At 32.6% G+C, this 12,926-nt stretch overlaps 4 protein-coding genes across 4 annotated transcripts; 1 reads left to right on the top strand and 3 right to left on the bottom strand.

Moving 5' to 3' along the window:
- Window positions 1-1,016: 1,016 nt before the first annotated feature.
- On the bottom strand, window positions 1,017-2,824 carry LOC145125273 (protein FAR-RED IMPAIRED RESPONSE 1-like). The gene is made up of 3 exons (XM_079060756.1): window positions 2,585-2,824; window positions 1,719-2,357; window positions 1,017-1,638 (listed from the first exon to the last, which is right to left on the bottom strand). Exons 2-3 carry the CDS (start codon window positions 2,205-2,207, stop codon window positions 1,024-1,026), a joined length of 1,104 nt encoding a protein of 367 aa, XP_078916882.1. The 5' UTR covers window positions 2,208-2,357; window positions 2,585-2,824; the 3' UTR covers window positions 1,017-1,023.
- On the bottom strand, window positions 2,259-4,230 carry LOC145126609 (protein FAR1-RELATED SEQUENCE 5-like). The gene is made up of 4 exons (XM_079061942.1): window positions 3,973-4,230; window positions 2,926-3,784; window positions 2,585-2,843; window positions 2,259-2,357 (listed from the first exon to the last, which is right to left on the bottom strand). The coding sequence occupies exons 1-4, from the start codon at window positions 4,094-4,096 to the stop codon at window positions 2,259-2,261; spliced, it is 1,341 nt and encodes a 446-aa protein (XP_078918068.1). The 5' UTR covers window positions 4,097-4,230.
- A 2,269-nt stretch (window positions 4,231-6,499) lies between these two features.
- Window positions 6,500-7,195, top strand: LOC145126608 (uncharacterized). Its single transcript, XM_079061941.1, has one exon. It carries the CDS (start codon window positions 6,500-6,502, stop codon window positions 7,193-7,195), a length of 696 nt encoding a protein of 231 aa, XP_078918067.1.
- A 1,166-nt stretch (window positions 7,196-8,361) lies between these two features.
- On the bottom strand, window positions 8,362-10,451 carry LOC145126607 (F-box protein At5g03100-like). Its single transcript, XM_079061940.1, has 2 exons — window positions 9,483-10,451; window positions 8,362-8,436 (listed from the first exon to the last, which is right to left on the bottom strand). The coding sequence occupies exons 1-2, from the start codon at window positions 10,449-10,451 to the stop codon at window positions 8,362-8,364; spliced, it is 1,044 nt and encodes a 347-aa protein (XP_078918066.1).
- Between the last annotated feature and the right edge of the window lie 2,475 nt (window positions 10,452-12,926).

The following is a 12,926-nucleotide window of genomic DNA, read 5'->3' as shown; positions in this document are numbered from 1 at the left end:
TGTCTACTTAGTATCATGTAATCAATTTTGGTTTTATAATTTCTGAAATGAATAATTATACAAAAAAAACATAAGAATGTAATGTTTTGTGAATTAAGTAATAAGATAACGACTTTTATAATAAATTCTGAAATGAATATATAACATAATTCTAATTGGAATTATGTATTAATCGGTTTTATTCAACAAATACATAATTCATAATCCATATTTGTTGTAAGTGCATCTGATGATTTTTTTATGTATGAAAATAAAGTTATTTTGTTAACTAGATTTATAAATATGTATAATGTAGATGAGGATAGTTTAAAAAAAGATATTAAATAGTGTGAGAATGTAAAAACATTATTTTTATGTTATAATTATGGAATGAATTTTTGTATCAACAGCTTTATATTGAGTATTCAACAATGAATATATGAATATTTACAAGGCAAACCTAATTTTATAATTTACTATGAAAATGGAAATGCATAAATGTATAGTAGAGTAAAAACATTTTAATGAATCTATGAATAATCAAACGTTAATATTCGTATTAAAATTACTTAAACAATAAACATATACAACATTCATTACAGAATAATAACGTAAACATAGTGTTTATTAGTCATTGAATTTGTATGTAGTACTTAATTATATGTCTACTTAGTATCATGTAATCAATTTTGGTTTTATAATTTCTGAAATGAATAATTATACAAAAAAAAAACATAAGAATGTAATGTTTTGTGAATTAAGTAATAAGATAACGAATTTTATAATATATTGGTTGTTGTATACGTGTAATAATGTTGTAAGGATTGGGATGGTTAAAAAAACAAGGAATATGTGGATAAGCTTTGAAAACAATTTCAATGACAAATAATAAACAAAATTTAACAATAAATTATGGATAGGGTACACAAATTATAAAAACATAATACTGAAAAATGACAATTGACTGATAATGTTAAAAGTGTTTTACCATAAAGTAAACAAACCAAACAAACTAATATGAAATAAAAAAGATCGATAATAAAATTAGTGCTTCTTGCCAGGATGTTGTTTAAATATGTTGTTCTTCTCATCTTCCTTTCGTGTAGGACAGTTCCGCTTGTCATGATCGTTACCCTTACGACAGTATTTACAACGTGATTTTTCAACTGCAATTTCTTGAGCACCTTTAATCCTTTTTTTAGTCCCAGACCCTTTGTTCCTAATTCCAGTGGGGTTTTGAATTTGAACATCTGCGGGTATCGACACACCAAGTCTATTTTCAAAGTCTGTTGACTTGTTTGGGCGTTCATTCATAGTAACGCCATCCATAAACTTGCTCTCCAAATCCTTAAGTGCTTGATAATACTCTTCCAGCCTTTTTTTGTTGGTGCTCAAAGAAGATAGACAGTTATCAACCGTTGAAAATATGTCAATTGCTATTTTTTGTATATTCTCATCAGAATCTGAATACCGGAAACATCTTCGTAACAATTCAGGTGGAATAATATCCTTCTGCCACCGCCTTAGAAGATACTTTGCTGGTATGAATTGGATGTTGAAGGCTTTCATTGCAGTAAAAATGTGGCGACAAAGAATCCCAAATTGTTCAAACTTCATACAACTACAAATGAATGTGTCTTCTTTCTGGTCACATTTAACCTGTATAGAAAAATATTTTGATATATATGCAAAATTTGGTGTGGAAAAAAATAAGATGATATCAGAGTTTAAAATAATACCGTATATATAGAGTCTTTTAGCAACTTATCCCAATTATCATCGTCATCATCACTGACAATAGCGGAGTCAGGTCGATTCGAGATGGAATATCCATGGGGCCTAAATTCTTTTATCTGAAACTCATGAACATGGTCAACGATGTTGTGATTTAACGAAAAACATGCTGTCATTGACCTGTACATTTCGTTCTGAACCTGTCTAAACACTTTACGTGTGTAGAATAGAGAAGCGTTTTCCTCTATTGGAAATGGTGTTCTCATTTGAGGGAGTTTGTCTTTTGTTTTGAAGTCCAAAGAGGATTGAGTATAACGTTGCTTCTCCATGGCAGATTCAAACGAATTCATAAAGTTTACTAAAGTTGATCCGTAATGAGTGTTTTGATGAAAGGCTGAGTTCTGACTCTCAGAACGAGATGTTGTTCTCATGAGACCTGACATAGGGACTCTTTTGAAAAATGCAGGAATCCATGAATGTCTCAAGTTGTACATTCTAGTTAACCAAGTATTATCGTTAAGATCATATTCATCCAATAGTGCTTGTCATCCCTGTTCGAAATCTTTCTCTTCCAGCTTAGAATTCCATATCAAGGAGTTGAACAGTAACTTAAATTCCTCGTCGTTTACAATATCCAACGATACCTTACAATAAGAAAATGTGGAAGGTGTTAAAAATCAAAATCATTGAATCAGTCAAAAATGTATAAAACGAAACGACAATAATGTTATAGAACATTAGTCAATGTATACTATATGTTAGAGATACAAAAGTACTATCATTGATTATTTTCAGAATGTAAAATTAAAATAACATTGATTCAAAATGAATAAAATGTTGACCGAGAGACTATTAAATAAAAGATTGTAACCTTCAATGGTAATTTGGAAGTGATGTGCCACATACACAACCTATGAATTGATTCTGGGAAAACATTGGCTATTGCGTTTTTCATCGCGGGGTCTTCATCAGATAACACCAATATTGGTTGTTTACCAAAGGCTTTAAGAAAAGATTTCAACAACCATGTGTATGAGTCGATATCCTCTTTGCTAAGCAATCCATCACCAAAAGTAACACACTTTTTGTGATTGTCGATTCCAGTGAAAGGAACAAATACCATGTCATACCTAAAAAGTGGTAAAATTTACATTGAAATTTTTAAAAGACTTAAAATTAAAACAAAAAACATAAACATAAAGAATACATAACCTGTTGGTTCGGAATGTGGCATCAAAGGAGACAACATCACCAAATTCTTTATAATTTATCTTTGAGGTCTCGTCAGCCCAAAACATAGCGTTGAGTTGCTTATTTTCAACTCTGAAATCAAATGAAAAATTAGGAACATTTTTTGTTCTGTTAGTCATCTTATCGACTAACATCTGAGCATCAGTTCCACCTATAAAGCAATTAAGATCCCTCATCAAATTTTTAAAATCATCAACAGTGCCTCCAATAATATTGTATCCACCATTAATAGCAGTAAATAGCCTGTGAGCTTGGGTGGCACCAACGTTCTGATTAGAAAGACTGATAATGAACGATTTCTGCCATGAATTAAGCTGTCTGTGGTGTCGGGAAAACAATATGTTATCTTGAGACATAAGCTCATGATTATGTTCCTCTACAAACTCATATAGCAACCATGTAGATCTTCCTTCTATCATCCTAAATCTGATACAAGCATTGCATCCAGTCCTTCGACTATCAGTCCTTCTTTTTATCTTACTTCTGTTTGGGTTCAATGTATCAACATGACCTGTATTAGGAACACCTTGTCTGTTACACACGAGGTATCTCAATCTAATAATACCATGCCCATTTTTCCTGTTTGTCGTTTTTCTAACATCAAAACCTGCTGCAAGAGCATACTTGTAATACATATCTGTTATATCTTCATAGGACCTGTAATGGCCTTTGAGTTTTGGCTTGACTTCATCAGGTACCTTTGGAATCCAATACTGTTTTCCATTAATAATCACATGCAGATGATTAGAACTTTGATGATTATCATTAGATTGATTATCATCAAATACACCCAATGTCTCGTCTTCAATTGAAATATCACCTAAAACGTTTGCATCTAGATCAATATAATCATAAATATAACAATCTTCTACTAAAAATAAACAATGATGAATTAACATAAAATATACTATCGGAATTTAGTAAAAGGAAGATAACATTTACGAAAAACTGTAATAAATTAAACCTGGATTCTTATCATGATATACGAAAATTTGTAAGAAATTAAACCTGGATTTTTATCAACTCCATTATGTTGGTCATCGAACAGACTATCACCAAAAGTATGATCTATTACATCCTGCATTGAATCCGTCTCATCATTGTAATCGCCGTCTTCTGTATGAGCATCCATTTGGATCAATAGAATAGTAAAATCTTTTTCAAAACGATGAATGATATGACTGATATAACAAAATGATTAGTAGGTGGGTTTCATTTGTGGATTATGGAAAGATCAATCTAACGTATTTTTAGGCTATTTGTTTTAATTACTTGATTGACTTTTGTGTAAAATTACATGCTTACCCTTAAAAATAAATTTAATTATTTTTTTAAATGATAAAAATTGATTGGCTGTAAATCGTCCTCACGTATTCACACTAATCTATGTTTTTAAATGAACCTACTTCTATATATATATATATATATATATATATATATATATATATATATATATATATATATATATAAGAGTTAGAATTCGGTCTTAATGGGCTTCCAAAGATGTGTTTTTGGTCATACATAGTGGGCCTTAATGGGGAATTCGGTGCTAAGTCAAAGGAGAATAAGGAATTTGGTTTTGAGTCACATGGGATGAAGAATTCGGTTTCTTGTCAAATGCATAAAAGGAATTCGGTCAAGGCTTTAATCCTAGAAGGGAATTCGGTTTGGGTTTTGGGATTTGATTCCCAAAACCGAAAACAACTTATATATATTATATCTATATAATATAAGCTAAGTATTAGGCTTAAACTTTTGCCAAATGTTGATTTACGCTAACCTAAATTAACTTAAGTTTCAATCTACACTTAGTTGCTAGTTTATAAACAAGCCCTTAATGGCTATAGAGGCTACAATGCAACAAGGAGTGCAATGTGGATTCACTTATGCTAGGTTAGGGTTTAGCCTTTGCTAGGTTTAAAATTTCGAGTTGGGACATTACATAATGCGAATGGGGTGTTTTTGATTGATGATCAACAATGTATGAGAAACGATGGTGGACATCCTAGTCTCATTTAATGTATGATTTAAGGTGACAAGTCGTTACCCCATAAGGAAATGACTGTTTGCCCTCGCATGAGGGCCACATTCCTCTCTTTAATGGTCGAAAACAGAAGTTAGGTTGCGGGAAGTGTAGTACAACGAAAGCAAATCACATGAACAACTACATTACGAAATCAATTGTATGAACAATAGTATGAATTAGGGCAAACCATAGGGGGACTAAATGTCTCTACTTTGGCAACCTTTTTATACTCTCCGTTGCAACCTTTTATCCGAATAGATTTCCTTTTTATTTTTTTTTATATCTTTTGCAACCTTTGCAATCAATTGCACCAATAAAGATGGTTTTATAACTTAATTAGTTGTTTCCAAGAATATATGTTTGTTTCTATTATTTATGTTTTTTTGAAAGGCAAATCTAATTTAATCCTAAATTACTATTAATCCACCTATGTCTCAAACTTAAATGATACTTAAACCCTCGACATCAAAAGGATAAGGCAACACCTAATACCGTTGGGTTGGAAGCCCTTTGGTTTCTAGTATTTATGTATTTAGTAGTAATATTTATGCCTTTACAATTGCCATTTTGTGTCAACTAAACAACCAACATCAATAATATTTATATGCTAAACCAATTAGTTTAAGATAATACAAAACCAAAATAAATTATAAAATAATAAACTATACAAATATAAACGAGATTTACCAAAGGGAGATTTACCATTCTCTTATTTATCTAATAAGTAACTAATGAAGTAATTTATCAAATTGCAGATCAAGCAGGTTGTGGTAAGGGAGATTTACCATTCTCTTATTTGGGTATTCCGGTGGGATCCAATATGAGTAAGATTGATAATTGGAATGTTCTAGTGAGTAAATTTGAAAGTTGACTTTCCAAATGGAAAGCCAATTTTCTTTCGGCATGTGGTCTCCAAACTCTAGTTAGATCAGTTCTTGGTAGTCTCCCCATTTATCTGTTATCGATGTTTCAGGTCCCTAAAGGAGTTACTAAAAAATTAGAATCCTTACGGAGTAATTTTTTTTTGGGGAGGGCAAAAGGGGGATAATAAAATAAGTTGGATTAAGTGGGAAAAAGTGATTGATAGCAAGGACTTTGGTGGTTTGGGTATTGGTAGCCTCTTTGCTTTTAATGTTGCTCTTCTACAAAAGTGGCGGTGGAGGTTCGTGGTGGATGATTCTCATGGGTGGGTCAGATTGATCAAATCCATCCATGGGATCCATGGTGGTTTCGATACAGTTGGTAAGAAGAGTCAATATGTGGGAACTTGGTCTAAATTGGTGGATTCTTCTCTAAAAGCTTCATGAAAATAGTATCCTCCCACTTAATACCTTAGAGAGAAGACTTGGGAATGGAGAAACAATTAAATTTTGGGAGGAGGTGTGGATTGGTTCTCAACCACTTTGTTATAGATTTAATAGGCTCTTCCACCTAGATGTTAATCAAGATTGTCGAGTTTGTGATAAATGGGCCGGTGATCATTGGAATTGGTCTTGGAGGCGAGAAGTTATGGGAGGACGTGAGGCGAGTCAATTGCATGAGCTGACTAATTTACTGGAAGGTGTTAAGGTTTCAGATAGAATAGATAGGTTTTGGTGGTCTTTGGATTTGGATGGGGTTTTTCAGTTAAGATTACTCGGAATTTTATTGATACTGTCAATTTTCAAGATGGAGCGGAGACTACTAGATGGTGTAAAACTCTCCCAATTAGAGTCAATATCTTTTTGTGACGTGTTGTTCAAGATAGATTACCTACTAGATTCATTTTTTTCAAAACGTGAGATGGATTTGTCCTCTATCCTATGTCCGGTGTGTAATGTAGGTGGTGAAACTTTGGACCATATTTTCTATCGTTGCGAGGTGGCGTGTAGTCTGTGGACTTTGGTAGCTAGATGGTGCAACATCACATTTCCAGATTGTGCTTCTATTAAGGAATGGCTCTCATGGGTGGATGAACAAAGAGGCATGAGAAGACATAGATTGGAAGTCATTGTTATAACCACGATATGGATGCTTTGGAGATTCCGGAATTCTGTTATGTTTGAAGGAGATAAGATCAAGAAGAGTTCGTTGTTTGATAATGTTTTGCTTTCTTTTTCGTGGTTGAAAAACCCGGGAGTCCAACTCCGATGTAGTTTGGAATTCATGGCTTATGTATCCAATTTAACTTTTTTGTATTTTTCTTTTAATCTAGCATTTCGCTAGTTTATTCTATTAATATAAGTTTTGATGTCACCGTTCAAAAAAAAAAGTAACTAATGAAGTCCTTTGACATGTAACATGTTCATTCCTTTAGTATACAAAGTTATCTTATTATTCATCCAAATCAGTCTTGGGTGGTTGCGATCTACTGCAATTTCTTGTTGATACAACTTCCGCTTCTGATGGTGCATTCAAAAGTCTTCAAGAAATGACCAAACTATTTGCATTGACACCATGTCTTCACTCTAGTCACTACGTCATTCATTGTATTATGTTTTCACGCTTGTCAGTACTCATCTATAAATGTGTTTAATGAAAATCATATACAATTTAATGACTCACATCACTTCTTACATCCCTTCTAAGTGTAACTCTAAATTCTGTGAACACAATATACAAATACTAGCTTCAACCAACACCACATTTATAATAAGCAAGAAAAAAGGTATAAGAAAACCAACACAACATAGAAGCCTGAGTTGGCAATGCTGCACATAAAAAATATTGTTGCATTGCCATGCATCTATATAATCACACAATACAAATCAAGATTATACGCATCAAAATACAAACTTAATAATCATACACGTTAGAATATTTGTGATAGTTATCAAATCTATCACTGCGCAACAACACACATACCAAAACAAGAAGCGTGATATCCAAAGTCCACTGTACTTATTTCCATGTCAGATAACTTTTTTAATAATTAACCACTTGTCCAGAACCAGAAGACTATATAACAAAAAATTGAATTGCTATTATAAACGGATATGATCTAAGGGCAGCACAAGTGCGTGATTCAAAATGTTCACTGTTCCCTCTAATATTAAGAAAGATTTGTCCATATTATTAAGAAAAAGGCATAACTCATGGATGAATAAAGATTACAAACAAAAACGAAGCTTCTAAACGCATCAGAGTAACAACTAATAATGCATTAGCTAAATAGAGAAAGAGCATATGAAACAGTCTCTAGATTGAATATTATGAAATTAAATAAGATATGATCCACAACCCACATCAGATGACTTAATGGAACCAACTAAACCTTACAAAAAACAACCAGTAAAAGAGATGAATATATGTCCCAATGATAACTAAAATGCCTAAACATGAATTCAAAGCATCCCAAATCTTCGCTTTCAACTGAAACACTGTCAGACCAATCATAAGCAAGCAACACCTTGAAATTTCATATTTGATGGTAAATCGAAACCTTTTCCTTCCAAATGAGAGAGAACCTACAAACACAACAATACAAGTGAAAAAGACAACAAACGTTAGAAGCATGTATGCATCAATTATGAATAGGGCAAACAAATTTATAACTTGCAATGACATCCATGCTCCATAAATGATTTCTAAGCAGCAACTTTATCAACTAAGAATGCTGAGGTGGGTTTGAAGTTTCTTCAGATATGAACATGTATGGATTGCATTTTGATTTTTGATAATTATTACTGTCAATTAAAGCACATAATTATCAGTTTACGAAAGCTAGGGACAGTTAAGTAAACTTATACTCCGTTAATTTAAACCTATACAATTAGAAAATCGTAATTATAATCATTTTAACAAAACACCATAAAAGAATCAGTTTTTTCTCTGTTAAATGAAACGGACAACCATAGAAGCTTGAGATGGCAATTCATCATATAAAAGGATTGTTGCATTTACCTGCTATACATATAGATATACACACGATACAGATAAAGGTACACACCAACAAACAAACTTAATAAACAAGATACTTTTTCAGCAAAATCATGCTATTCAAAATGTTCACCATTCTCTCTCGTTACCATGAAACATTTGCCCATTTTGATCAAGAAAACGCCATAACTCATGGAAGAATAAAGATTACAAACAAAAACGAGGCTACTAATCTACAACAAGTGCATCAGAGTAACAACTAAAATGCGTAAATATGAATTCAAAGTATCATTAATAGTTTAAGTGTTTAACCTCCTCACCTTGAGGACCATGCATGATCATGAAGGAACACCTCATTATATTCGCTTCCAGATCAATCAACTACTTGCATTTGATGGAGTAGTGAAACCCTTATCTTTCAAACGAGAAAGAGTCTAGCAACAGAAAAATACAAGTGATTAGAAAACAAAATGATAAAATATTAGGAGCATCAAGTGATTCACAAGACAACAACAGGATAATTGAAAAAAGTTTACCAAATGATAATAAATAGAGTACTACTCAAGCTATATATGATCAATATGATTTCAATTTTTCAACAGATTTAAAATGTCAAAGCAAATAGTCACTTTACCTTAGAACATTCATCCCCAAAATTAAGCTTAAGCTCCTTAACACGGCAAAGGTTTAGCATCAATCCTTTAAGCATCTCTTCTTCCGCTTCCTCAAGGGTTGTGTCATAATGATCAAAAAGTGTATAATATAGATTAGCTTGGACTAAAGAAGATACATTTAGCAACAAAGGCTTCCACAAATACAAACAACATTTGACTGTTAGTGATGAAATATGAGGAGCATTGATTTCGATGCTACCATCATTAGGTGGATCAAGACGATCGATATATCCCGAGAACACCAAGTCCTTAACGCTCTTTGAAGTAATGTTGAGCCGCCTATAACCTTCGCAATAATCCAATACCAAAGTTTCCAGTAGAGGACTACCAGATAATATGTTTTCAATCAAATCTTCATCTAACTTCCCATAGATAATATACAAACTCCTAAGATTCTTCCAACTAATCGCCCCAGTTGGATTAAAAATGCAGGCTGCTAATCTCAGATCAGTAAAACATGAACAGATGAAAAAAAATTGCTCTAATACAAACTCAGCAGCATATTCTATATTCCATAACGTAAAATTAAGTTGTTCAACGTTACATCTTATAGCATAACGAATCCAGTTGTTGACATGCGATGCAAATCGAATATCATAATTGATTTCCACTTCGAATTTTTTGAGGTTCGATAGGCGACATTGAGTTAGGGTTTCATCCACGAAGGAAACGAAATTGGATCCAGGGACATTATAATCACAATATTTGAAAATCAGAGTGTCAATCGAAGTCCAAAGATGTTTCCATCGTTTGGAAAGTGTACCTGTTCTAATGGCGTCTTTTGTGGAGGGTAAACACGACAGGATTTCAAGAACCAAGCCATCTGGCAAGGTACTGATACGATCATCTTTCGCTTCATCTCCGGCTTTATGTTTGTGAAACTTTGACCGTTTTGAGGGAATTTTAGGTTGTTTTCGTCCGCCCACCATTTCTATAGCAGCAACTGAGCTCTCGTCACCTTTCCGATGAAGGGGTAAGACTATATATATATATATATATATATATATATATATATATATATATATATATATATATATATATATATATATATAGGGTTAGGTTATTTTGTTCTAACTATCTATTGTGTGCATTTAAGATTGATTCTGGACCAATCATTTTAGTTATTTTAAGAAAGTAATTAATGCATATTAAATATTAAAGATATAATGAGCATTAATTAAACTTTCAGCATTTAATATGCATTAATTATTTTCTTAAAATAACTAAAATGATTGGTCCAGAATCAATCCTACAAGCACACAATACATAGTAAAAACAATTGAACCTAACTCTCTCTCTCTCTCTCTCTCTCTCTCTCTCTCTATATATATATATATATATATATATATATATATATATATATATATATATATATATAGAGAGAGAGAGAGAGAGAGAGGTAGGTTCAAATGTGGATGTATAAATATTGTGTGGATCTAGGGATTAATATGGGCCAAGTATTATTTAATTTTAATAAATAATTTATTAAATCATCTATCCTTTAATTTAGGCAAATTAGTTAATTTAAAACCCTATTGCCTCTTCCATCGACACCCACAAAATCGCATCCCTCCTGTTTCCATCCAGAATTACTGAACCACCTCCGGCTAGCACATCCTCTCTCCTGTGAAGCTACCATTGAAGCACTGCAACCCACCGTACATCTTCAAGCTACGATTGTTGTCGTTTTCTCTCTCTCTCTCTCTCTCTCTCTCTCTCTCTCTCTCTCTCTCTCTCTCTCTCTCTCTCTCTCTCTGACTCTTTTTCTCGTTCGATTTGGTTTAAATGAACAAAAGAGCAAAAATCGTGATTTGGTTTTTGAATCATCACCGGATCGATGCCATAGGGATTTAGGCTTTAAGGTAGGAAATCGAGAACCGGACATCGGTGGAGGCGGTGGTTGTGGGAGGAAGGGATTTAATTATCGCCATCGTCAAGATCGGGACTCAATTTGACTGTGTGCTTCATCGATTCAACCGACCCTATTCTCTTAGCCATCATCGATTTCTCCCAAGTAAGTTCTCGATTCCACAAAATCGGTATGTTGTTCGATCCCTTAATCTAAATCTGCGTTTTTGAATTTTATTTTTTTGTCAATTCAGTTGTTTAGGTCTCCCTGCCTGACAGACGTTCCCACACACAGATACCTCACCTGAAGGTCCAACTATGGCGAATAACTCCAACACCAACAATGAAAATCTATTTTCTTCATTGATTTGTGATATCAAAACCTACAGTGGCGCAGATCCTCTTCTCCCATCGCCCCAGTAAGCACAAAAACCTAAATCTATTTTTCCTGCAGTTCCTTGTCACAAATTGAAATCTGTTTTTTTGTAGCAACTGTGCTTAGATTGAAAAATCATTCATATTTAATATTTATGGTATTGTTGTGTATGTGAAGTTGGATTTTGTTGATGACCCTGATGCTGTTCTGGAGAACATGAAGGCGAATCACATTGGGAACAAGAGGTCACTATTTTACCAGGCCTATGCTCTTTATTATGAGAAATTGAAGAAATTTACTGATGCTGAAAAAATGTATCATTTAGGAGTGCAAAAGTAAGTGATTGTTATTTGTTATTTTTCAAAATGTTCATTCAGTTTGAACTGTTCGCTGAAATTCTTAGCTTCATATACTTGAAGCCTTATTGTTTTTTTTTTTGAGTAATTCGTTATATGATTTATTGGTTTTTACCTTTTGCAAGCTTAATTGATAACTGGTAATGTGATAATGGATTTTTTTGTAGAATCTATACTACAGTATGAATAATGTGAGGTGAGGTAATTAAATATTTGAATTTTTTTTCTACATAATGATCAGGTGAAGAAAAACTTATGAGTTAATTCCAACATAATACATACGGTAATTGAATATTGAATTCCAATTCTATTGGAATGGAATCACGAATTCCAATTCTGTTGGAATGGAATATGAATACTTTCTCACTGATTTATGCATGTTCTACAATTCTTGGTTATTGGTTTTGGTGCAATTCACAAGTCCGCATATTTTTCTAAAGGAATTTAGTTTTTTATTTTTCATTTGCTAATGCATTATTGGATTCTAAACTACAATTTAGTTTTGTTTTCACAGAAGTTGATGCTTGAAGAACGGACCACAAAATTGAAAGTGATTCTAAGCAACATTATTCTTTTAGAATGTATTAGTGTCTTTGTTAGATTTTGATGTTTTCTTTCCCGATTTGAAAGTTTTTTTAGTTTTATTCGTTAACAATAAATGTAATTCTTAGTAATTGTTACCCGTATTCTATAAGAATTAATGTAATTTTTGTTATTATTCTTCAACTCATCGGTTCAAATTTTTGTTATTTTTAAAAATGTTCATTCAATTAGAATATGTATTCTGCCCGAATATCGTTCTAACAAAATCAGATCGTTTATGA

The sequence above is a fragment of the Lactuca virosa genome, chromosome 7 (assembly GCF_052849685.1).
Source record: "Lactuca virosa cultivar CGN04683 chromosome 7, Lactuca_virosa_CGN04683_v6, whole genome shotgun sequence".
In the NCBI taxonomy this organism is placed as follows: Eukaryota; Viridiplantae; Streptophyta; class Magnoliopsida; order Asterales; family Asteraceae; genus Lactuca; species Lactuca virosa.
This window is presented reverse-complemented; position numbering and strand designations above follow the sequence as displayed.